The sequence below is a fragment of the Semicossyphus pulcher genome, unplaced genomic scaffold (assembly GCF_022749685.1).
Source record: "Semicossyphus pulcher isolate SPU_LCO1_2020_fin unplaced genomic scaffold, fSemPul1.0.p SCAF_8, whole genome shotgun sequence".
Lineage (NCBI taxonomy): Eukaryota > Metazoa > Chordata > Actinopteri > Labriformes > Labridae > Semicossyphus > Semicossyphus pulcher.
The window spans coordinates 27074663-27101749 of record NW_027211759.1 but is presented as its reverse complement, the minus strand read 5'-3'; the positions used below and the strand labels follow the sequence as shown (position 1 = coordinate 27101749).

At 41.6% G+C, this 27087-nt stretch overlaps 2 protein-coding genes across 2 annotated transcripts; one reads left to right on the top strand and one right to left on the bottom strand.

Annotated features, from left to right (window-relative positions):
• Positions 1 to 3145: 3145 nt before the first annotated feature.
• cox8b (cytochrome c oxidase subunit 8B) lies at positions 3146 to 7650 on the bottom strand. The gene is made up of 2 exons (XM_069686735.1): positions 7356 to 7650; positions 3146 to 3453 (listed from the first exon to the last, which is right to left on the bottom strand). Exons 1-2 carry the CDS (start codon positions 7461 to 7463, stop codon positions 3358 to 3360), a joined length of 204 nt encoding a protein of 67 aa, XP_069542836.1. The 5' UTR covers positions 7464 to 7650; the 3' UTR covers positions 3146 to 3357.
• An 8958-nt stretch (positions 7651 to 16608) lies between these two features.
• cunh11orf24 (chromosome unknown C11orf24 homolog) lies at positions 16609 to 24681 on the top strand. Its single transcript, XM_069687039.1, has 2 exons — positions 16609 to 16618; positions 17558 to 24681. The coding sequence occupies exons 1-2, from the start codon at positions 16609 to 16611 to the stop codon at positions 18490 to 18492; spliced, it is 945 nt and encodes a 314-aa protein (XP_069543140.1). The 3' UTR covers positions 18493 to 24681.
• The last annotated feature ends 2406 nt before the right edge of the window (positions 24682 to 27087 follow it).

Below are 27087 nucleotides of genomic sequence, written 5' to 3'. Positions count from 1 at the left end.
CTGTTGACCTTAAGACGGGGATCGTACATAAAAATACCACCGTGAATCTTTATGTTTCTGCGTGCAGTTAATCTGCCTGCCTACATGGACCCGGTGTACACACACTCACACACTCGCACGCACGAACGCACGCACGCACGCGCGCGCACACACACACACACACACACACACACACACACACACACACACACACTAAACATGAATATATAGGAATAACCAGTCTTCTTCCTGACGGTCCGTTTGTAGCTCATACAGAGGCGTCAGGATAAAGTTTGTCTGTTTCATCAGCAGATAAAAACTCCTCACAGGAACTTTGACATCAGCTGAAGAATCATTCTGCAGAGATGGCAGCCATGTTGTTTTTACACTGATTTGTCCTCTTTTTGTACAACTCAATGACTGTATACATAGATGGACGACGCGTCTCCATCTGCTCCCATTGTACGAAAGTGATGCCAAAATAACTTATTTACCTTTATAGCGTGAAACTGTGTAAACAAGCCCAAAGATATTCTGCAGATTATAACACACAAAAACATCATTATGAGGTGTTTAACTTGTTCTGAGGGACATTTGTTCAGCTGAGTTGGAAATTGAAATTCTAACAGGCTCAGAGTAAAGGACTTAGTGACATCTAGTGGTGAGAGCACACATTGCAACCAATTAACAAACCCTCCCATTCCAGGTATTAAGGAGAACCTGACACTTGAGGAAACAGTGACTGTAGAAACAAGGAGGTGCTTCATGGATGAAACCGAGACGAGGAAATGCTTTGAAGCCAGATTGTGTCATTAAAACTTCCAGTCAGTCAGCTGATCCACACCGGCCCTAGCACAGATATATATATATATATATATATATATATATATATGGATTCAATATATAAAAATAATATAAATTCTATTAAATATAAAGACATATCCACGTAAAATATGCCTTATCAATTTGGGAGGTACTCTGCATTCACCACCCCAGCCCCTCCCAAATGATTTTGTCTCAATCAATCAACTATTCAACGCGTCTTGACTTGTCATGTAAAGCTCACATGACTCCTGCCCCACGACAGTTCGGTTACAGTGAATGACATCACAGAGACAGGCACTGTTCTCATTATGAAATCAACCGAAACAAAACATTTTATGATATATAAAAAAGGATGAAGTAGGTCAGTAGGACTGACTGTAATTTCCTCTGTAGTCATTAATGTTATCCATCAACTTGCAAGTGTGCGATTAATTTATGTAGCAGGTAGATTAGCATGGTTTTGATCACTTTAGTCAGAAAAATGAACACTTGGACGTAAATCTGCATGATAATTACTTGCTATAATGACAGAAACCATGTTTGAGAAAAATGTATTTGATGTGTATTTTGATTTTATAGTTTGACTCATGTCCATCTGTTAACATGGAGGAGGCGGGCTTTATGAGCTATACTGCAGCCAGTCAGCAGGGGGCGATAGAGAGGGTTTGGCTTCACTTTTAGGGAGCTGTCATGTCGGCCATCTTTTTATACAGTCTGTGCCCTGCACCCAAAAATGTCTGTGCACGGACCTGGGTATAAATATGATTGTTTTATATATTTCAAATATAAAACAATAATTATTGGTATAAATATAAATATTGTGTATAATTTATGTATTCACTGCTGTACCTATTATCTCTTTCATAATTTGTTTTTTATGTGTTGGGGAGGGAGAGAGGAAGGATGGACAGAAGGAAGGAGAAAGGCAGGAGGGAAAGAAGGAAGGAAGAAGGGAAATTTTACGACAGCCCGTATACACTATAAAATCTGAAGTTTAATGAGTTAACTTTATTATTTTGTAAATAAAAGAGACGTAACTTGTGTCTGTTCCTTTAATTCTGTCGGTCGGTGTGAGGTTGTTTGTGATAGAAGGAAACTCTTTAAGTTGGTCCTGAGACGACAGAGGTGCTGAGACAGACGAGAGAGCCGTGGACTAAACGTGTAATCTGTGTGTGTCTGGCAGGAATAAAGTGCCTGGATTAGCAGAGCGACCTGCAGATGAACCCCTGAGTGGACATGTAATACTGTGAGTGGATGGACGTGTTAATCTGGTGTCTCTCGTCTGAAGATGTTTATGAACCAACAAAAACTAAAAAAACAACGATATCCTCCGTCAATCAACAGTTGGCTGGTGTTTGTGAGTGAATGAAGTATTTATCATATTTAATCAAAATTGACTCCTTTGTTTCATGCATGTATTTAAGGTGGCGATTATCTAATGTGCACTTAGTAATGAACTGTTCCCAAAGGGTTTATTTCTGATTTAATAAAAATAGGCCACGCCTTTAACAACCCCAAGTCAGAAAATGTTCCGTTTACAGTGATGTCAAACAGTTGTTTGCCTCCAACAACTAGTCAAGTTGAAGTTGAAGTTACATTTCTGTCAGTGAAGACTCGAGATGTTGGAGTTATTAAACAAAAGGTGTGAAGTGTATGTTTTGGTGAAATGGAAGTGAATACTACAGCGACATGTTTGATTCCAGTGAGAAATATGCTGCCCTCACTTAGACACTATGTTTCCAGAGGAGGAGAGAGTTCTGATAAAGAGCTTTAACACATGATGCAATTATCATCAGTTCAATATTAGCAGATCAGAGAGCTCGTTGTGGATTAGGAACAGGAAGAATTGAAAAGGCTGGATTCATACAAGTACCTCTGGGTCTAAATCAATAAGAATAGTTTGGAGTGACAACATGAAGCATCATCATATAAAATATCATCACCGTTCAGAAACGTGTGTGAAATGTTGTCATAATTAGTGATGAAGTCTTGAGATATGGCCACAAACGTGTTTTGTGAGGTCACAGTGACCTTTGACCTTTGATTACCAAAATCTAATCACATCATTCTTGAGTCCAAGTGAGCAGTTGTGCCAAATTTGAAGGAATCCCCTCAAAGCGTTTCTGAGATATCGTGTTCACAAGAAAGGGACGGACAGAAAACACAATGCTTCCGGCCGTAATCACAATGAGGAAAATGATCGATTCATTTCTTTATCAATGAATCTAATACATTCAAATATAACAGAAGAATTGATGATGAAACAATCTTTAGCTGCAGCTCCGTGTGACCCATCAGCCATTCAGTTACCATCAAAAACAGGACAATCTGCAGTCAAACACACAGTTTACACTGAATAGGTCTTTATTGGTTAGAGGTGGATAGGTGCACAGATGAACATTAGAACGGGTCAGTGCAGGAACGACTCAGGAGCATCAGCTGAAGGAGTGAGAGACTTGGAGGGAGAGCGGGTGGACTGAACGTCTGGGCTGCATCTTCATCAGAGCCGGAATGATCCCCCCTCCTTTTCTTCCTCCTCCTCCTCATCTTCTTCTACTGCTTCTTCTTGTAGTCCTCCAGGTGAGACAGAATCCAGCCGGAGGGAGCCAGGATGGCCACAAACAGGGTTGTCATTGCGATGACCTGCTCCTGAGGGACACACACCGACAGATGGTTAGATTCCAAGACTTCTATGTCCAAAGTGCCCACAACAACATGTCAGATAACTTGATAGAAGTATCTCTTTGTGTTGTTTGTGACTTTGGTGTTTAAAAAAGGCCACAACTCAATATTTGTTAAACACAGAACAGCAGGAACAAAAATAAAGACAGCAGCAGAGCAGCAACTCCTGTGATCTGAGCTTAAATCAGTGTTTTTATGAATGGAGTCTGGTGTGTTTGCAGAGAGCGATGTAATGTCTGTGTGTGGTTAAATCAGTCATCTTCCTCTGTAACAAAAAGGTCTATCTCTGTAGGGATCCTTTCTGTCATGTTGTCACACACTTAGAATAACAATCTGAGCCTGTCAGTGGAAACAACGAGAACTTTTAGTGGACGACCTTTGACCCATCAAGGATTATGTTGCAGCCATTACAGCCTGTTCCACTGCTGCAGGATGAACACATCTACAGATACTCTCTCTAACAAAATACGTATAAACTGCTGACTCATGTAAACTTTCAGTGCGACATAAACTAGATGATTTATTTTGTCATTCAGAATAGCATTCTTTATATGTCTTGTGTCCATATTTGGTCAAGCTGTTATCTTTGGCATGAAATATAGCTAAACAAACTCCCTTACTTTGTGAAGTCTGTCAGATTAAATCCAAAAACAACACTCCGTCCCCGTCTATTTGTAAGACTCAGACATTCCTTAAATAGTTTGAGTACAAGATTTGTGTCTCTAATGAAACCGATCTCTACAGATACATCACTGTTGTTTCTGTGTTGAGCTCAGATGTTTGGATTAAATCTCCACTGTCACTGTGGCTTTCTTACAGTTCATTATTAGACTGAAACTATTAAAGCGTGGACATGTGTGGGCGTCAGGTCTGTGAATTTGAAGGTTAAAATGTGGAGATTTTGTCCACAGGTGGCGCTATGGAGCAAAGTTTTGATGAGCTGCTCCCCATTCAGTTCCGATCCTTTTCATAGGGACGCACAGTAGAGCTAAGCGATATACAATAGGCAATAGTCATGTCGCAGGACATGTGATGATAAGCAAATGAGCTGAAAAAATGTCTTTCTGACACTTTTGTTGCTTTTTGCAAAACGAAAACTCACAGTCTCTCGTTTTCCATAACTTATCTACAACAAAAGTCCGTCTGATGTCACATCGGTGCAGCTCTTCACCAGACCACAGACTGAACTCATCACTGAGCTGCACTGAGTCTGAATCACCTGCCTGTAAACATGCACGCAACGCTGCTGCTGTCACAGATCATGTCAGCGGGATGATGAAGGCAGACGCTCCAGCGAATGTATTCCCATTATCATCAGCACCTTGCTACGGTGCTGGTTAACGCTGTGGCTGAATGAACGGACCGTTCACGGAGCAGACTTGTTGCAGAGTGTTTACTTTAAGCGGCTAAACCTGCAGCGCACACACGGTATGAGGTTGTGTGTCCCGGTGTTTCAGGGTTAGGGCAAGTGATGTTAAGAAGAAACAATAATCAGCAAAGAGGTCATGAAACCTGCATCTGCCCCGCAAAGCAACACGACTAACTTGTTGAAGCAGCTGAAAAAACAGCACAAAGTGCAGCATGATGAGTGTGTGAAGGCCGAGAGGAAGAACGAGCTGCTCCCCGTCCTCCAGCGTCAAGTCAGACATCCAGAACAGAGACGCTGCATAGAGACACTCCCAATCCCAAATTAGCCCCTATCCCCTCGCCCTATCCACACCCCCTCCGTTTGCGTGTTCTCGTGGAGGTTCGCCATATTAAGGGCCGTCCCAAACCACTCAGCGCAGAGTGTAAGTGGACTGTTAAGCCCTTACATAGTGAGTCTGCACAGGTGCAGGCTTACGACCGCCCTAGCAGGAAGTACGCATGAGGAGAACGGAGGAAACAACGTATAAATGTTAAAGTTCCGTCTTTCCACTTTGTCAAATATTTTAGATCTAGCACTCGCACCTTTGCTTTCCTCACGCTGACTTTAGATCATCACAGAATGTGTGGTGTCAGAAAGATACAAAGATAAAACAAAAAAGAGGAGAATAATTTTGTCTCTAAGGTTGCGTGATTTGTATGCACGCGCAGGCTACGTGAAAATAAATAAAAATAGGTCAAATTTACCAAATATCTCATTCTCATGGTTCTAGATGTTCTGTGTTTACAGGGACAGCTATCCTCACCTCTCGCAAACGGTGGAACAGCATTACCACCGTGCAAACAGGGTGTCTGTCCGTTGCCATGGTGACGGCTGCTTCCTTTTTCCATAGAGTGGGGAGGGCGTCCCATAATCAGGCTATCCATTTATACCCTCCCCCTTCATTAGTAGTGCCCTCCACAGCTGTGAGTGTAACTTCATTTGGAGTGACACTTGGCAGTGAAGCGGTAGTGGGTAGGGGCTGATTTGGGATTGGGCCCCTATCCACCCAACTCCCACAGACACTGAAATTACCCATGATGCACCACATTCAGGTGAGTCTGAGTTTGAGGCTAAATTTGTACATGAGCTGAAATACAGCACAAGATGGAATTGAAAGTGTTGCTCTGTTTAGTTAAATGTGAACGTACGATTAAAAAAACGTCACAAAATTAATAAATAATCGTGATCTGAATATTGATCAAAATAATCTTGATGATCATTTTGGACATAATCGTGCAGCCCTATGTTTCTGACATTATTACCCACTATATTCATTAGTTATTCTTCTCTCTTCTTTCCAATCACACAGTTAAACTGTCTAAACTTCTGAATGAAGCACCGGTGATGTTTGAAGCTTCAGACATCATGAGTCATGTTAAATTCCTCTTTAGATAAAAGCTCCGACACATTGAATGACACAGTTTGCTTCACAGGTGGGAAACAAGCTTCTGAGCTTCACTATCATCCAATTACATTGTGTCATCCATCCAGAGCTGTGTCACTTAATCATTCTTATCATTCATAAAGATACTTTATTCATGAAATGAACAATGTGCAGCAGTTATTTTTAACTCAGGGACAGTAAGACATGCTACAGTTGACCCCAGTCTCCCTTTGTTAATATGTGCTGTTAAATATAGGCTACATAAAAGTGCTCTGGATCATTATTAAGGCATTCACTCTGTAAGTAGGTCAGCTACTGACCTTGTGAGTAATATTTATAAAGTAAATAATGTTGTGATTAATCAGTTATGTGACTGGTGATCTTTTACAGTAAGAAAAGTATGTTATTGGTCCATTAAAACATTTCTTATAGTCTTTAATCATAAACCTGTGTGACCGTGATCAACATGAAGGTCGGACAGTTTGCACCTGCTCAACAGGCGCCGTGAGCGTGTGTGTGAGTGTGTGTGTGTGTGTGTGTCACACAGCGACGACACAACATTAACTCACTGTCACACTTATACTGCAATAATAACGTTAAGCTCTATATAGAACTGTGTAAAATATTGTAGAAAAAATACCAAATATTAAGCTGTGTGTATTTTCTGGGTATATTGTTACAGTTAAAGCTATTTGTGTCGAGCTGGCAGAGATGTGTACGTGTTGGAATTAGGCGGAACAATGGCGAGAAACTGACGCACTAATCGAAAGTGTTAAAAATAAACACGTTTAATTACTTTTAGAATCAGCACGGTGACGGGGACGTAACACATTAGTCATTAAAATAAGAGATTCATGATTTAAAGAACGAGAGGAGCGGGAGAATGTAAAGTTTGACGCAGTTACATTAAAGTGTGGGTGCAGCAGGATTGTGCGCCGTCATGTCAGGCCATATCAGGAGATGTGGCAGCTAACGGTTGTTGATTTCCAGCCTTTTAAGATGAATATCTGTGGACCCCTGCAGGATGAGGGGTCCTGAAGCGGTAATGTGAGGACAGGACAGTGGACGTGGACTCACCCCTGCAGAGACGGTGTGTTTAGCAGGTTTGTTGGACAGCTGAGCCGTGGGGAGCAGCTGAGTCCGGAGAGCGCTCCTGAGCAGCCTGGAGGCGACGGGCAGAGACATATCGACGGTGCAGAGACAACACAACAAGCAGGACTGATGTTTATGATCCCTCACTGTCTGTACTGTAAGATTTTATCAAAGTGCCACGCGCGCGAGTGCGTGTGCGTGTACGACAGATGGAGGGGGCAGTTACGTTGTCAGCCCTCAGGCGGCGTCGGAATTTAATTGGCCGTCTCACCTCCGGATATCTGACACCCTGACCGATGAGCGCGGGACGCGTCCTCAGATCACCCCGCGTGCACTACTGTAAACATGTTGCTCGACAGTGATCAGACGCCCACGTGCCTCAGTGAGCCGCAGCTAAAACAAAGCGCTGCAGTGTTTAAAGTCAATCCATGAGATCTGTTAAAGAAGTTTAGTAAAAATAACTTTACTTTACACTTTACAATAAGGATAGAGTAAAAGTAAAGCTGCTGTGAGGAGTTTTTATCTGGTTATGAAACCGTCTTAATTTACTGATGCCTCTTTATGAGCTACAAAAGCAAACAGACCATCGGAGAGAGGACTGATTCTTTCTAGATAGTTGTTTTTCATGTACTAGAGCTGCCACCAGGTCAGCGTCACATGAGGAGATCAACAGCATGCTGCAGAAACAGACTCCAAATAAAGAGTCACAGTGATAGTTTGACCCCTGAACCCATCAGTTTAAGAATAAATCTTTCAGCACTTTTTCATGTCCTTGATATCAGTCAGTCTCCTATATTAGTTCAGTCTTTAACAGCACTAGTTCAATAGTTAAATGCTGAAAGTCTTAACTAGTTGGTAGCAAAAGCTCTGACATGTTAACTAGTGAGGGCCAAAATATTATTTAATAAGTTTTTATCAGTGAGAACTTTTAAATTTTAACATTTCTAGTTAACTAGTAGGGTCAATAAGACATGTTTGCCCAGTTAACTAGCGTCTTCTTTTGAACTTCACTAGTTAACTAGTACGGTAAAGAAAACTGGAGATTTTGGCTCTTACTTGTTAGCTATAGTAAACATATTGAACCTCACTATTTAACTTGTGTGGTCAAAAAGACCCCAACTAGTGTTACTAGTGGACATTTTGGTCATTACGTTAACTAATATTGTTTAAAGGATCTCCCTAGTATCACTAGTGGATATTCTGGACCTTACTAGTTCACATGTCAGAGCTTTTGCTGCCTACCAGTTAACTAGTAAGGCTTTCAACTTGTACTGTTAAAGACTGAACTAACACTTGGTATGTGGGATATTGAATAAATACTTATACGTGTTCCATATTCTCACATTTCAAGTTGCTAGTTGGACTTTAAACACTGAGTAGAAAAGGGTAGAGGAAGTCTTGGTCCTGGATATTAGTTGTTGTTTGTCAGGATACCCGCTGGCTACACCGCCGCTGACCCTGAGGCTAACTCATGGTGAGAAGATCAGTGGTTTCAAAGGGTGATGTTAGAGGGACTCTTTGCTGGAACAAACACTTTCTGGAGGAAGACTTCAGCAGTTGATTAAATCCCACACGCAATGATTGGGTTTGTTTTACTGCTGAATCCAGGAGGGGTTTAACATCAATTGATGGTTTAGACTTGGGTTTCGGTGGGGTCAGTTCATAACATGAAGAGAACTAACAGGAGTACATTTTTTAGGGTTTTTCTTATTACTAGTTTCTCCTCGTCTCGTCTCTCCTCTGTCCCCCTGCCTGTGACCCGCAAATAAATATTTGTGTATATTGTAATATTTGTGGGATATGTTAGAGAGCAGGTCAACATTTTGTCCTCAAAGTTGATTTGACAAGGGGCAAATACTGTGATGAGCATCTCCGAACCTGCAGCTCTTGTGGGGTGTTCCCGGTCTGCAGGGTCAGGACCGACCAAAAGTGGTCCAAGGAAGGAAAACCGGTGAAGCAGTGACAGGTTCATGGACGGCCAAGGCCAAGTGAATTGTGTGGGGAGCGAAGGCTGATCTGTGTGGTCCGATTCAACAGAAGAGCTGCTGTAGCTCAAACTGCTGAAAGAGTTAATGCTGGTTCTGATAGAAAGGAGTCAGAACACTCAGAGCATCACAGGTTGTTGTGTATGAGGCTGTGTAGCTGCAGACCGGTCAGGGTGCCCATGCTGACCCCTGTCCACCACTGAAAGCTCCTACAGTGGACACATGAGCATCAGAACTGGACCACAGAGCGATGGAAGGAGGCGGCCTGGTCTGATTAATCACGTTTTCTTTAACATCATGTGGATGGTCAGGTGCATGTGTGTCTCTTACCTGGGGAAGACATGGCACCAGGATGCACTATGGGAAGAAGGCGAGCCAGCGGAGGCAGTGTGATGCTTCGGGCGATGTTCTGCTGGGAAACCTTGGGTCCTGCCGTTCATGTGGATGTTACTTTGACACGTACCACCTACCTAAACATTGCTGCAGACCAAGTCCACCCCTTCATGGAAACAGTATTCCCTAATAGCAGTGGCCTCTGTCAGCAGGATGATGCGCCCTGCCACACTGCAGACAAAGTTCAGGAATGGTTTGAGGAACACGACGAGTTCAAGGTGTTGACTTGGCCTCCAGATTCCCCAGATCTCAATCCATTTGAGCATCTGTGGGATGTGCTGAAAAAACAAGTCCGATCCATGGAGGCCCCACCTCGCAGCTTACAGGACTTAAAGGATCTGCTGCTCACGTCTTGGTGCCAGATACCTCAGCACACCTTCAGAGGTCTGGTTGAGTCCATGCCTCGATGAGTCAGGGCTGTTTTAGTGACAAAAGGGGAGCTACACAATATTAGGCAGGTGGTCATAATGTTATGGCTGATCAGTGTAAAAACCTTAGCCTATAAATATAAATAAATACAATTGTCATAAACATTGTTATTCCTGTCATTTAGAGATCATGAAAGTGGTAGAAATGCAGCCATAGCACAAAAAACCACCTTGTGGCAGTCTGCTATAACTAAATCAGGTTTTTTGCATTATATCTTCTGATCAAATATTATAAATCAGAAAAGTTGTAAGCTATGTTTTAATGGTCAATGATTACACTGATACCATACATATCATAAACACTATAAACAGTAACTTTAAACCTCAGACTTCATTCTGTTATGTGTATGTTCTGTAGAGGTTAAAAGTAAAGTAAATCTTTGTGCTTCACACATTCTTTTTAAGCTGAGCTGATAAACTGTACACAGTGTGCATGCAACAGACGTGATATTAAAGGTTTAGCCTTGGTTCTGGGGAGTTGAAGGCTTGCTTTGACTCTGATGTCCCTGCAGCTGACCAGGGCTAATTCACTGACATTTCGTTGACATTTTAATATCAGCTTTTGTGATGGAAAAAAAAACAGTATGGGTGCACTTAAATTTCCTCCACATAGAAACAATAAACTCAGGTTGTGTTACAGCTAAATGGTGTCGTGATTAGCTTGATGTGACCTGCAGAGGGCAGAAATACGCCGATGATGAGTCTACGCTGCGAGAAATAAAACCAAAGAAGAAGAAGCTTACCTCCTGCTTACAGGAAGTGATGAGTTCAGCCTGGATATTTGACCAGTCTGTGCTCGTTGTGTTCAATTAATCATCCTAAACACAGCTCTGGTAAGTCTCCGGAATCACCTTTATTATACGTAGGAGAGTTTGCGGGCATATGAGGTTATACAAGTAATACAAACACAGGAACACGGCTGGTTAGCCGTAGCTAGCAACAACTTGGGTGATAACTGTCTGTTAAAGGTGAGATATCTTTTTAGAATTTAACTTATTTTACATCCATCATCTTGTACTGGCATGTTTACTTCACTCACCGCTAACATAATTGGTCAAGGTGTTGTCTTAACACTTAAATGAATGATGTTATTTCCCGGGACCGTGTTAGCGGTGTTGGAGAATTTGGGCTAAACTTTGGGACTAATTATCTGAACTACCGTTAGCGACTTCCGTGATTAAATTAGTCCGTTATCTCTGATAACTTATTGTGCCTTTGCTTTTGTTGTACCACAAGACAGCTACACAATAACTCGTTGTCTTAAATGTAATTTCAGTACATCACGGACCAAACTACACATTAGCACTGGAGATGAATATGTAGTTTCTGTTGCTAAGTTCTTGACACAGTGCTCGCTGATTGGAAGACATCGGCGGGTTATTAAGAAAGAAAAGTGTAAAAGAAAAGTTGCCTGGAAGTATTGTTCTGTGCAAGGTCATGTGAGCGTTAAACAGCCGGAATTTTGAATGGAGTTCGGACCTGCCGCTCGCTGACTGCGTGTCTTCTTCTACTTCTCTCCACGTAGGCATCTGTGTTGACCTTTGAGTGTTCTGTTTACATTCAGGGCAAGTCCCTGTGCACAGCGCTGAATGAAACCTGTCCACGTGTTCCCTTCGTGTCCTATTGCAAGACTCCAGTCTCCGTCATGACGCGAGCTCTTAATAAATGCTTTCAATCCTTTTAGTGACTTCATTTCGACACGAGTTGTAGAATCAAAATCTCACTGAGGCAGAGGTGGATCTAGAAATCTCTCTAATGGTGTCAGAAGGGACGTTTTGACAGTTTAGAAGATGGCAGGCTGGGTGACCCTAAGTAAATATACATACCGTTACTAGCTCTGCAGGTAAAAGTCAACAGAAGATAGTGAACAGTTAAATCATGTTATTAGGACCCACAGTTCCCTTTGCTGGAGTTGATATGAACAAAGTGTGAACACTTTAAACTGTGGTGTTACAGCAGCTGGTTATATAGCACCGGTAAAATAAATAAATGCACAGTAAATCTGCCCTAACACTAGAAGAGAGAAATATGTACATCAACAAATTATAATTAAATATGATAAAATAATAGAAATCTAAAATGAAACATACTATGCAGGGAGGTGGAGAGATGTTGATGTGCCAATGTCATTGAAGGTGCAAAAAAAACCACATTGCAGATGACATGAGATGTAAAGTAATATGAAAAAACATTTTATTTATACAGCCATGCATTCACACTCAGCATGCACACCAATCAGATGAAGCCCCAGCTAGTCGTCAACTTCGCTCAGATTAATTTGTCAGTGCGTTGGTGGCTGCGAGTTCCAACATGATGAAAGAGGAAGGAGAGAAGAGCGAGGAAAATGTGTTTAAAGAAAACCACGTGGTGAAAAGAACAGCACCACTGCGTAGCTAATGCACACCTCACTTTGTCGTATCCTCATCGCACATCCTCATCCACATTTCCTCATATCATGCAGGTCTAACTTGATTTAGTGTTGAATCATAACTGGTTTCTGTCAGCATGTGCGCGTTGTGTTGACAGCTGCAGGTGTGGTGTGCCTTTATCAGCAGATTCATCAAACTGTCACAAACATTTTACTGTTGATTTTCAGTTTGCTTTTCTCCCCCCGCTCCATCTTTCAGGTTTCTCTGGTAAGGTATTCAATATGTCCGTCAGCATCAGGCAACATTTAACTAGTTTAACTAGTAGATAATTTGTTAGCTTTAGCTTATTTTACAAAAACTACAATACAGCCTCTTATGACACAGCAGATTTTGACAAAATATACTGCTAAACAGTTACAGTCTAACTCAGACAATACTCTCAACATACACTAAATACTACTCTGCTCTCCTCTCTCATCTCTCCGTCACCTCCTCCTGACAAGTCTTTTCCATTTTTCTCGATTCCAGCTTCTCTGAACAACAAAGCTCAAGCTGTGAAGGGAATTCTTCTTTAACATCCCTGCTGAAGATCGCAGGAGCTGTAGGAGAGCAAACTTTTAAATCAACATATACTTATCAGTGTGTGATATCAAGATTACCTCCCCTCATCATGGCTGAAATATTCCTAATCGTCCACACATTAGCAAGCCCTGCATGCTCCCATTCACAGATGCATCTGAGAAAAACAGTTTAAATATATTTAGGCGAATTGTTTTGTTGCAGTTTTGCACCTCTACGATAACAGACGCTCTCAGAATACTACTTCAAAAAGATTGAAATAAACACACCTGCAGCTCTTCGGTATTTATCAGAATAGAGACTCGGTTAATGGCACATGTTGCTTCATGTTATATTGTGTGATACTGCAACGGCTGATGAATGTACAGCTAGCAGATGTAAGATCATTGCAGAAAGAATATACAATATTTCTGTATAAAGCTGGTCACCTCAGCTGAAGAGTTTTTGTTCAGTTAATTACCACTTAACTTGTGATTATTATTGTTGTTTTGTTTGTTTGTTTGTTACAAAGATAGACTGTGGTTTATTCATTACATACTAATGTTGGTTGTAAACACCTCATAAGGATGCACCGATGCATTAGCTGAACATCGGAATCGGCCGATATCAACCGTGTCGACAGCAAACACATCTACAAATAAGGTGGCATGTGCCGATGTTTTTATTATTTAACGGCTTTAATTGTGCAGTAAATTTAATTGTAACATAAAAGTATTTATGTATCAGAAAGAGCTCAGTCCAGCTCTGTAAGCACTGAAAACTGTGAGCAGGTGATTCTCAAACAGGCTTTCAGGCAGTTATTTAAAAAAAAGATTATTTTTATGTGAAACAAGTTTTTATAAAAAGATGTTTTGGGAATTTGAAAGACTGAATTCATGCTTTCTCAAAGAGTGCGATGAAGGCCTGAATACATTTATTTTTTTATACTTAAAGTTAATGATCGTGTAGGTTGTGATTGAATGCAGAGTTACCTGATTAGCTTACTAAGATACTTTTGGTATTTTGAAGGTTTTTTTGGAAACATGGGGCCATTTTAATTTCCTGTTAAATATTGTTAACAAAAGGGGAAAAAAAACTTTTTTTGATAAGATTTATATCGTCAATCCATACACTTGTAATTTTGTACTGAAAAACAAATAGGTGAACTATACCTGTGGAAGATGGACGGTCACAAGCCATCGAACAAAGCAGAGCAGCTTGACTTTCTGCGCAGAGCGGCCTAACGTCACCAAACAATGTGACAGTCTTCGAGATGCATGAAAGCTGTGACTAAAAACCAGCTTATCCCACATTATTGATCTGAACATTAGTATTCTGTTGTTTAAACATGAACATGAACTTGTTTTCTTTGCGTTATTCAGCTCTCAAAAACATCTTTTGGTTTTCTTAACCAGTCGTCATTTTCTGCAAAAAGAAGAGCTCAATGAAAAGATTTGATTTGGAAGTGGAGAAATGTTTACAATAAAACAAAAGTTCATTTAACACAGACACAAACGATGAATGCAGTGGTCTCTTACGTTTTTCCTAAGCTGTATTTTAACATGTCAATACAAGAATCTCAGGCTGGAGTTAAATATCATTTCTTTCTTTGTATTTAAGAACATTAACTTGTTAAATGTTTCCGTTTCATAAGATGAACATGAGTGTCTGCCACTTCTGTACAGCACAGACACTTACAGTGTTCTGCCACTAGAGGGCAGTCATTCCCCACACTCGGCTGGAGCTGAACTGCTCGACTTGAACTTCTTTGCTTTAAGTGTTTTACAGTTTATATTATAAGGCTTAATGCAGTTAATTTGCAGTAGTTTTTTATTCTATCACTTTGGGTCATGAATTAAATAAAAATCTTTCTTTCTTACGGTTGGTTTAAAGTGAACTCTGATTTATTTAAAACATTCAGACGTGTGTCTGCCTCCACAAGCCCCAAGAGCTCTTTAAAATGTAACGGAAGGTATCGCAGACACGAAGACGTCTGTATCACTGTGTTTTCTATTACTTACAGAAAGTATTCAGCCCCTTGTACTCATTTCTGATCTAATTGAAAATAATAACAAAAATTGTATTTCTTGTCCTGAATGTTTCCTGTTTCAGACAAAGAGAGAAAAGAGAAACATTCAGACGATAGTGGGGATAAATCTAGGTACATATCAGAAAACTGGCCCACTAGATACTAATAAGATCTGTGTTACACAATAGAACCTATCCAACATGGACTAAAATCATGCTAACATACCATACACGAAACAAAACATGCCTTGTTGTCAACGTGTTATCAAGCTTCGTGTTTCTGCAGCTCAGTTTTAGAAGTAAACATGAAACATGACTGAATCTCTGCTTGTGTTTGTGTTGATGTCTTACAGGTGCAGAGAGTTGATGCCTTCACCTGAGCCTCCACACGTGAGCTCAGTGTGTGTATGCATATTCACTCTGAATCTATGCGAGTGTGTTTCTGTAAGGCGGTGTATGTAAGTGTGAGTGAGTGTGTGTCACCCCCCCTCAGCCCACAATGTCCCTGTTCCCCTTGACGGTCCAGCTCAGTCCTCAGATGTGTGTTCACCTCCTCTGTCTGCTCATGCTCCTCTCTGACGCCTCCTCCACATTGACTCAAGGGACAGACCCAAATCCAGCCAACCCCCTGAACCCGCCCAACACAACACGAGGTGAGTGCTCCACTGAGAGTGTGAGCCAGGAGCTGTGGCTACATGAAAGCACACATGCCTTTAAAACATGTTCATAGATACAGATCTTAAAACGTTCTATCCGTTTGCTTCATTCAAAATATCAAGCTGACAGACTGTGTGCAAACTATAATTTATTTCAGTATGTAAACTGCATTTTTCTGCATTATTAAAGTCGAGGTGAAATGAAAAATGTCATTTTAATCCTTTTAGATCACATCCTCGGTAATATTGTGCATCTATTTGACAATATAGGCCAAAAAAAATACAGAAAATCCATTTCTTCGTATTCTTATATCAAAATCTGATCATTTTTTCTTCCGGTAAAACTACATTTCACGCGTGCTTACGTAAGTTAGCACCAAACAATTTCAACCAATCAATCTGCAACATTTAGCCGCAGAGCACCAAGAACGCTCGGTCAGTTGGCTAGCTACTGCGCTGTGGAGAACGTCTGTCTACGCCCACTTCTCAACGATCAAATCAAATCCCTCTAATGATACGTCCCGCCTGCACGTCCTGTTTCACTCGGAAATACGTCACGATACGGAAGCTGGATACTCTCGAAATGCTGTTTCAGCTCGACTTAAGGTGGGAGACCCACCATATACTGTATAGTGACGGTGTTAATTTTGATTTCCAGTTCGGCATAAAGGTTTCACCATCTGACGTCGCAGCGTGCGTGTTCTCTGGTGTGGGTTTCTCTTTCAAACTCCCCCAAAAGGTTGGAGAAAAAAGAAAAGGCGTAGTCTTAAATATGATGATGGTGCGATTTATCTATTCGGCATTCCAAGAATATTTCCAAAATGCTAACAGGTGAGCACAGGATTTAAAAACATGGTTTTTACAAGATAATGGGGTAAAAATGAGTTGATCAATAACTCTCACGTCTTTCAAAAAATGTAATTTAACTAAATAAGGGCTACATGGTGCTACAGCTAGAAGGTTCCTGGTTCGATTCCCGGTTCAGACGTAGTGGCGTTGTTGTTGACATTATTTTTAAGAATAGTCATATTCTGTTTAAAGCTCGCTTCATATTACACCAGGATTATTTACATTTTTATGCACATTTCCAACAAAAAGTTATCAATGGTTATTATGGACATTACAAACAATGAAATATCACTATGCTGTTCACATGGCCATAAATGCGCACAAGAACGCACTATTTTCTATGTGGAAATGTTGCACCCCTCTTTTCTAACCAAACTCAGATGGGAGCAGGTGAATATGAAATTCACATTTTGCTGGTAAGCAGACACAAAGCACAGAAGTGTAAATGAATGTGCAGGTGAACATAACTCCCATGTGCATCCTTGGCCGTGCTACTGAAACAGAGAGGGGGAGGAGGACGACGGTGCTTAAACAAGTCATGAGCTCCGTTTTCTTTTTTCACAATCATTACAAATAAACTTGAAGATTTTGAGCTGTGATTTTCCCCTCGCCAACAAAAGCTCGATTGCCTCTGTGTGCAAAGATTTCCACGTGTGAATTTGCAAAGACATAATCTGAGAGATGCTCCGATATTTTCCAGACGCTCAAGAGGTATTGATCGGGTTAAATCTATGGACTGTCGACCTTAGAGCAAAGTCTCAACAGATCTAGATAGAGCTACTGTCATCAGTGTGTTTCCTTCCTTGTCTCTTTACAAAAGCTTTTGCTATATTGCTTTGAGCTAATATGATTTCTAATGGATTTATGTTTTTATCCTTTTTTTTCAGCTTTAACATTCATGGATTTTTCTTTGTCCCACAGGTGAAGATGTTGGTGGGACCAGCCTCCGTCAAATAGCCACATCACCACCGAAGAACACTTCAAACTCAGCCAGCCAGAAATTAGATGGCGCTGTAACAACCTTACCTCCACCCGACCGGCCTGCAGGAGGAAACAATGCATCCAAGACCACAACACCCAATCAAGAGCCGCCGTCACCAGACCCTGTGCTTCCACTACCCGGAGCCATCAACAGGACTGAGGCAACAACAACAAAGTCACCCCAACCTACAACAGCAAAAGCAACAACAAAGTCAGCGCAACCTACAACAACAAAAGCAGCAACAACAATAACGTCACTGCAACCTACAACAACAAATGCATCAGCAGCAACAACATCACCACCACCACAGAAAACAACAACGTTACCATTACCACAACCTCCATCAACAATAAAGTCTACAACAACCTCAACGACCTCCCCAACCACAACAGCAACGTCACCACCAACAACAACATCTACAAAAACTACACCTGCGTCACCAACAACAACAACATCGCCACCAACAACAACAAAACCCCCCACAACGACACCAACCTCTGCAGCCACACCACGCCCTGTGACGACCACAGGCGTAAAGAAGTCACCTTCATCATCAGCAGCTACCCCAACCACCAGGAAGCCGTCAATCCCGACCACCTCTCCACCCTCCGGACCCGCCGCCACCACTGCAGCCATCCATCATGAGCAGATTTCCACAGGTACCAAGGGGAACATGGTGGAAGTCGCGGGCTCTGCTCTGACCAGGCAGCTGGTGGATACGGCGTCTTTGCTGGCCGTCCTGCTCTTCGGCCTGCTCTTCTTCGTGGTGACGGTGGCTGTGTTCGTCACGCAGGCCTACGAGAGCTACAGGAGGAAGGACTACACGCAGGTGGACTACCTGATCAACGGCATGTACTCCGACTCCGGGGTGTGAGGGAGGAGGCACAGCTTGCGGAGGTTCTTTTTGTGCTTTGTTTCAGAGACTGTGGGATGGAAGATGGACTGGAGGGTGTCACGGTGTTGATCCTGTGCCTCTGATTGGTCAGTTCAGTCCATTCTTCCTCCTCTCTGAACTGTCTAACAGCTCACTGAACTCTGAAGCAGTGTCTGATCTGCTTCTAACGCCAACACTTTGTTCTTTCCTGCTTTTTTCTTTAAAGGTTTGAATGTGAAGAGTTTAGCTCGTTCTGTTTATGCCAAATGTTAAGCTACAAACTGGATACGACTGCAGCTCTATGAGAAGCGCTCTAACAGACCAGATGTGGTCGGTCCAGCTCAGTTCATTCGAGTGTGGCTGGATCAATCGGGATGCCTCCATGGGGATAGACAGCTCGACCAGTCTCAGAAGAATGTAGAAGGGCAGAGCGTGTTACGAACCAGGGCTGTCACTTTAAACGAGAAAGTTAATAATTACAAACCCATAAAGCGTAATCATAGACTGTATATCAGAAGTGCAAAACCACCGTTAGCCTGCAGACTACTGTTTTGAAGTCTTGGGTTTGGCATCTTATTTTGAACCGGATGGGACCATATTTGGACGAGAGGGTGGAGCTGGAGAGGAGGTGCGGGGTTAGCAAACACAAAGATATCTCCTGATAGTAGACTGGTTGGAAGTGCTCCAACAAAAGTGGCTAAAACAGGCTTTAACATGATACACTTACTGAAACTGTGAACAGCTTACTCGTCCGACAAAACACTGAACAATAAACCTTACAGTGCACCACTGTAGCGACCTGTCACTCACAGGTAGCCCCGCCCTAAACCCTCCCCTCTTCCTGGTCTGTGTGACTCTCAATGGGAGCATCAGTGACTAAATGAACATCATGCTGTGTTGAAGAAGACTTGAAACTAGAGACTGAGACCAAAACTCATTAGGAACATGGTAGCGTTATGTTCCAGCGGTTTCTCCCCCTGCTGGCCATTAAAGAAAATGCAGGTGTAAGGCACTTCCACAGAGGCTTCTTTTTTTGAACCCATACATCCAGTTCTTATATATATAATGTACACAAGTCTCGTTTGCTTTGGAACTACATTAACACAGGTGAGAAGTGATACAGGACGGGAGCTTTTTTCATCGCCCCGGACCATATTTGGACAGGAAGGAGGAGTTTAACAAATGCTAAGTTATCATTTAATCGTAGTGCTAGCATCGTTTTTTTTACATGAATGGGACCATTATTTCCAAAATGAAGATCATGCTGTGTTAATGAAGACTTGAGTTTATGGTCTCAATCTTTAGTTTCATTAGGAAAAGGTTAAAGTGAGGGAGTAGTGAGAAGTAGGCTTGTTTTCTTATAGTCGCCCCCTTCTGGCCATCAGAAAGATTGCAGGTTTAGGCACTTCTGCACTGGCTACCTGTTAGAGGCTCCGTCCACTTCATATATACAGTCTGTGATCTAAATGCACTTTTCTGACAGCCCTGCAAAGCACCAAAGCATATTTGTGAATGATACGTCCCAAATTTCAATTTCTAAATGTGAACTTATTCCTCAAAAAACAACAGATTAAAAAAACGTTGAAAACAGAAACAGGAAGTAGATTTTCTTACCAGCAGAGACCCTATACGGCCATCGAGTTGACTGAAGAGGTACAGCAGTTTAGTTGTCACGACTGAAACACGTCAGAGTGGAGAGAAGACGTTCATCATGAGGGCTGGGCGATGATTTAAGATCATTATCGTTCATCAACCATCAGCTGCATCAGATCATGAGTTAATGATTTAATTTATAGTTTAAAATGTTTTAGTATTGATAAAAGAAAGTACAAAGGACAAAACTCAGCTCGACTTTAAACAATATTATCTTGAGAAGATGTATCGTATCTGCGCCGATGTGAGAACTTTCTACAGAACTGAATGCAGGAAATGATGATTTTGGTCGATTAAGATATTGTTGCTGCAGAGCGCGCTAAGACTGAATACTTCATTAATAAATCATCTTTATTAGATTCATTTGTTTGATAAAGTAGCCTTCTGAGTACGGTTGCGGAGTAATATCGGTGTATTCAGCTCCAATAAACAGCAGCAGTTTGTCATTGGAAACCTGACGTTACAGCACAGAGCGCTGATGAGAGCCAGCCTCTTCAAATCAAAAGTCACACGAGGCCTCAGGAGTAGAAAGATTTCCCAGAAACATTTCGCTCAGGTCCTCCTGCCAGATGAATACAGTAGAAGTATTTCCATCAGTCTGCGTTAAGTTTCCCCAGATGTGGTCTGATGCTGGTGTGTCGGGGGCCGGGGCCAGAGTATACAAGGCATGCGTCAGTCAGTCAGTCAGCCAGAGAGACAGAGAGAGACCACTGAGTCATCAAACCGACGAGTTTCTCAGTGTCTGTCAGTCTGTGTGCGTTTTTCTGCCGTGTGTACATTCAGGTCGGTTTGTTTGTTTGCTCGATGACATTAAAGATGATCTGACAGATGTGTTAAAACAAACTGCCTCATCCGATTCACAGAGATAGGTTACATTCATTTCAATCCTTTCACATCAGGCAGAACAGAATCACATGACTGCAGCTTTGAACGAGCTCCCTGATTCTGCAGTTTCACCTACAAAAAAATGATAACGCCTGGAAATATTCACACATCACTTTGTCCCTGATGCGTTCCTGACAAAACCTTTCAGTGTGTCCAAACTGGTGCGGACTGTTGTAAAGTGTAAACTGACCTTTTATACCTGTGTGAAACATGACTGAGGGTGTTGGTATGTGCACGTATTGTTTTGGTTTTGTTCATTTCATTCCTTTAAAGACACAGTCAGACATGTTGGGAAAGGTTTTGTTTGCTTGCTCACTTCTATTAGACTTATTCACAACACGCACATTAAAAGCAAATACAGAGATAATGCAAAGTCAAAAGACTGGAGGAGAAGAGTGATATTCAGAGGAAAAACGTGAAAGTTTTGAGATTAAAGCCAGAAAAAAAAGGGGACAATTAATGAGATAACAAAGTCATGAACTTAAAACAAAAACTAGTAAACTGTGACCCCCCCCCCAGTATGTTGTGGTTTACGGCCCCCTCCCTCTGATTCTCTGCTGCAGTAGAGGAAAGCCTCACTCCCTCCACTCTCACTATCACTGTAGGATTTCTGAGAATAAAAACATCAAGCTAGCTGTTCAAGAAATGCTACAGGTGCTTTTGCTGCAAGACATTGAGCTGCGATTTAGGGCAGGTTCAACTAAACTGGACCTTGCAGGTTTGAGTTAAATCTCAGATACGCAAACCTGGTTTTGATAAATTAGAAAAAAGAAGAAGAAACGTCTTGTTTGGGAAATAGGTGCTCCCATTTATTCTCTGTCCTCATTTCCTGTCTTTGCTGTAAAACCAGGTTTCAAAGTGCAGTTTAATCTGAGCTCACAGGAGGTAAAGAGACGGCATACAATAATAAAAAATCATCTTAAACCTGAAACCACAGCTAAGCTAATGATTTCCCACCAGCCCTCCAATGTCTGTTAGCATTTTAAACATGCTAACGGTCAAAAACACAGCCTAGCTTAGCACAAATACCAGAAGACGTTCACAGGATGGAGCTAAATATCAGATCTTCAGATGTTGTGTAGAGCAGATAAAACCATCTCCCACGTGTCTGAGTGTTTTCATGTCTTATGATTCCTCTGAGGTTTCATCCTTTAGCTCAGTTAATACAAACACCAGCGAGGTGTTTCTGCTGATTTTGCACTCATGCAGTGAATCATGGGAAAGAGGGCCATACTAGATTCTTATTTCAGTGTATTTTATACTTGTTCCTCGCGGTGAATGTATTTTCCAATGCTCGTCTGTATTGATCATATTGTGTTTGATGTCTGTTCATGACCATGTTGTGGTTTATATTTAGTCCTAAACAGAGTTAATGTAGCTTAGCGTTTATGCTTCTGTTTACATTTTTAATTTGATCATCCACTCAAAACACTGCATTAATTCTGTAGCTTTTTGGGACATTTTGACCTTAAATTAATATTTAGTTTCTTAATAATTATGTGATCAGAATGATTGGATTCCTCGTTGAGCTAAAGAACAGTTTTTCTTCTGAAATCCTGCAGCTCATGAGATAGACGCTGTGAAAAAGATAATTATGAGACCAAACTTTTTGCTCTAAAAGATAAAAAAAAATCTGTGTTAAAGTTTAAAAAAACATTCCACAAAGTGATGAACACAAAGTCAGTATGATGTTAAGGATTATGGGCCGATGTTCTGCGAGCCCCTGACTTCTTTTTCAGGCTCTACATTGGTCTCAGTAGTTTTTAGGAACAGTGAAAGTCTTCATGCTACAGACTGACTAACAGTTGCCTTTTCTTTTTCTCGACCAGCTTGTATTAATGTTCTTTAACAGTTCATGTCTGATGGACTTTTGCCAAATAATAACTGAAGCACATTATCGTACGATGAAGCCAAGGGAAACATAAAGCCATTATCGACCTGTGACTGAGCGCTGAGAGGAGATTCATGAGGAGACCTGAGAGCGCACGTGTGTGTATCTCTGCAGTGTGTGATGTGTGTGAGGTTAACCTGTTGTGTGTCGGACCTGACAGTTCTGTGTTGATGTCATGTCTTTGAAGGTGATGTCACACCATAGCTCACCTGTTGTGTCCTCTAAACACAGCGTTTGTCTGGTTTGAGAAATGCAGACATCATCAGTACGGAAGCAGAGAGAAGCTTTTATTATTTGATTTCTGTTTTTTTTTTATCTTTATGTTTTTGCTTGACAGTCGGAGATCTTTATCTTGTTACTCTGATTTTTTTAAGAAAATATGATGTACATCATGTAATCTTAAAAAAGACACATTTCTGGTCATGTGTGTTTGATAACTAACTAAAACAGACCTCGTTATCCTCCGATAATGAGATATTGATCTGGATTTAAACCAGTGATTGCATCCATGGCTGCTCACGGCCTCTGTACATAAGTGAATGATCACTGACTAATGATCTCAGCACTAAGAAAGTTTGCTTTCTTGCCGTTACAAACTAATTACTCTAAGCCACTGACAGATCCTTTGATAAATACATTCAGACACAAGGCAGTCACTGCTTTATGTCTGTGTGTGTAGATAAACCACCGTGGACTCTCGTGCACTGTTGAATGCAAGAAAACATCCTGATGTAATGAGATCACAAAAAGTCTTTAGACAAAATCTAAATGTGTTTCAGACAAAAAGCAAAGAACAAATTCTGTGAATGCAAAGATTGTGCAGGGTGCATGTTTTTCAACTAAAGCAAAAATAGTCATAACATTGTCACGATAGTCAAACAATGTAGAGACATCCTGAGGTCCATCAGAAACAGTCAAACCAGACTCCATTCAAAAAACAGTCATTTTAAAGTAGTGTTCTTGTCGTCCTGCAGACAGACCTGACACAGCATGAGCTCATACCTGCATCCTGATGTAGTTATTTCAGCATCCTCTCAGCCTGTTTATTGTTATTAAATCTACAATAGCGCTGTAGTGAGACAGATCTCAGCCCACGTGTGACTTGCTAGATACAGTGAAACTGCCACTCAGCAGAGACAGATGGACAGGCGCTCCACAGCTGACACAGAACGCCGGTAGTTGGTGTCCATCAGAGAAATCCTGGTACTGATCCGAGCTAACAGCTCATCACACTGGGCACTGGTCAGCCTGAAGGAGCTGGAAGCAGCAGGAGAGTTCATCAGACACAGATCAGGAGGAGGAGGGGAGGTTAACCAGCTGTGTGAGAGGACAGGAGGGATGCAGACAGGATGGAGTTTGGTTTTCTGACAGATCTGGAATGTTAAATATTCACAGGTTGTTTTAACCAACACAAATGATCCCACAATCAAACTTACATTATCCAGAAATGAGCTTTGCTTTGGTCTGAACACATCTTGAGGCTTCTCTCGTCTTCTGTCAGAGTAACAGCGTCCTCAACAGGACTGACGATAAGAAAGTAGTACATACTGTGTTAATCTGTCCTGGGGATGTCCTCTTCACCATGTGTCTCGCTGTAATTCAGTTTATGATGTCAATAATTGAAACCAGAGCTGCTCCAGGTCCTGGAAGCATCACAGGTGGATTTATGTTCAGGTGGATTTGTGTCAGAAATGACAGAGAGACGCTCGCTGTGTGCCAACTCAACATGTACGAATGCACTTTGAAGAGATATTTTTACTGCAGAGAATAAATAATGAAAAAGAACCACCGTGTTGCTGTGTGAGTTGATCAATGATTAGACAACATCGATTGAACATGGTGTTTAATTCATAGCTGCGGTGTAGTAACAGAGATCTGTGCAGATCAAAGCTGCAGGTTTAGCCGGCGGTTCAGTGTGTGTGTGTGTGTGTGTGTGTGTGTGTGTGTGTGTGTGTGTGTGTGTGTGTGTGTGTGTGTGTGTGTGTGTGTGTGTGTGTGTGTGTGTGTGTGTGTGTGTGTGTGTGTGTGTGTGTGTGTGTGTTCGGCTCGTCACAGAGTCAGCTGTTCATCACATCGATCTGCTCCTCACATTCTCACAGCTCCACCTCAGCCCCCGGGAGTCTGAAGGATGCACAACAAGTTCAACCTGGCTGCTGCTCCACAGATTAGTAACAGGAGAAATATTTTTATTGCTTCTTTCATGTTAATCAGATGGAAAGCGCTAATAAAACACACAGGCGTGTCTAACTGTGTTCCTGCAGCAGGTCTGGCAGGAGAACCGAGTGTTTCGGTTGTGGTATAAATTCACTTATTTACCTCAGTTATTGGTCCAGGACCTGTTTATAGATGGAATTAACACTGACCTAGATTACATTCACCAACAGGGGGCAGTAACGCGTCAAGATGTGCTGCAACAAAGAACACAAGCTGAAACACACGACTGTGGAAAAGCAGATTTATAACATAACTTTAGTGTGTTTAAAAGGACACTTTAGTACAGAACAATAATGAAACTTACAACATGAGGAAATGATGCCGAAATGAATCCTGTGTCATCGACCTTCAGCAGTTTAACTTCTCAACTTGCTGCACTGATACACAAGTGTGAAATCAACGGACTACTCATAATGACGTAACACTAGGTGAGGCGTCCAAGCCATGTTGAAGTAATGAGTAATGAATGAGTAGTTACTGGTTTTCTGCCGATCACCGGCTGGTTCAGAGTAAATCAGGAACAACTCGAGAAGGAAGCCGGCGGAGAGATCGATTTACTGATATTCATGAACTAATCATTAAAGACTCATTATGATTAGATCTTCACGTCTGTTCAGTCATAGCTCATCATTATCTACCATATAAGAGGAATTATAAGAGAAGCACTTATTAATAAATCATTTAGTTCATAATTTAATCAGTTAGTTTCCCTAATTGTAAATTGCAACAGAATGGCCCCTTGTAGTGGTTATTAATAAATATATTAATATATTATATTGTTATTAATGATGCTTTCACTTCTAAGAGGCAGTTTAATCTCACAGCCGGCCTGCAGGAGCTAATTTAACCTACTTTGTATCCTAGTTTGTTCAGTCTATAACACTGCATCAAGTTTCATAACATCATTAAAAAACCTTCATCTACCGATTAAAGGTGACACCATAGACTGTTTAAGTTAATCAGGTATGGTGAGCACAGACACAGATAGCTAAATAAAACAATGAGTGTAAAAACAGTGTGTGAGACGTGTTGGACGGTCTGTTAGTCCAATAAAGTGCACACATAGATTATCTGTCTGATATTTACATGAACAAATCTCCAAAAGGCTCCGACAGCACAAACACCGCCCAGAGGTTACCTTCAGTGACTGAGTTAGTTGAGGGGACACCTAGCAGAGAGCTAGCAGCTCCCACCTGTCACTCAAAGAGGCCACGCCCCTAATGCTGCGTCACATTAAGCCTTAATATAATGTAAACAGGTGAGTTGTATAAAGATTCTCCCCGTACAGTTGTCATGAAGAGAGAAATGAGCTATAGAGACACAAACTGTTTTTTGTACCAGGCTGTAAACATGTTTATTTCTGCTGTAAAGTTTAACATGGGGCTCTATGGGGACTGACTCACTGCTGGAGACAGCCTCAAATGGACACCAGATGAACTGCAGCTTTTGGCACTTCAGTGTTGGCTTAATTTTTTCAGCCTGCTAGGACAGGATCTGTCTTTCAGTTTATTTATGTTTTGTATTGAAGAACAAAAGTGAAAAGCAGGAGAACCTCTTTAAAATGGAAGAACCGGTCCTTGTGTGTTTTCTCTACTCAAGTCTAAATGTTTGCACGGATGGGTGGAAGATTACAAAACAGCCACTGCAGTAACACAAGCGCAGCTCAAACAAACTTTTAAAATTACACATGACTCCCTCAGTGATAGTGTTTCCATGTGGACCTCAGCGTGTCGTGCAGTGTTTCACTTCACCTCTGATGTGTTTTACAGAACGTCCACGAGTGTTTTTCATCTGAGTCATCCTCATTTCTCTGCCAGCAAACCCACAACAAAGACAACACAGCAGGCAGGGTGCAAACATGCAGCCACACACAGACTAAACACCACACACACGGTAAACACACTTCACAGACACGCACACACACGGCTATTTACTCTGCACGGAGCATTCAG

Coding starts and splice junctions, on each gene's coding strand:
- cox8b (XM_069686735.1), bottom strand. CDS start 7,463: ATGTCTCTGCCCGTCGCCTCCAGGCTGCTCAGGAGCGCTCTCCGGACT. Junction 3,454..7,355: donor AACACACCGTCTCTGCAGGG/GTGAGTCCACGT, acceptor TGTGTCCCTCAG/GAGCAGGTCATCGCAATGAC.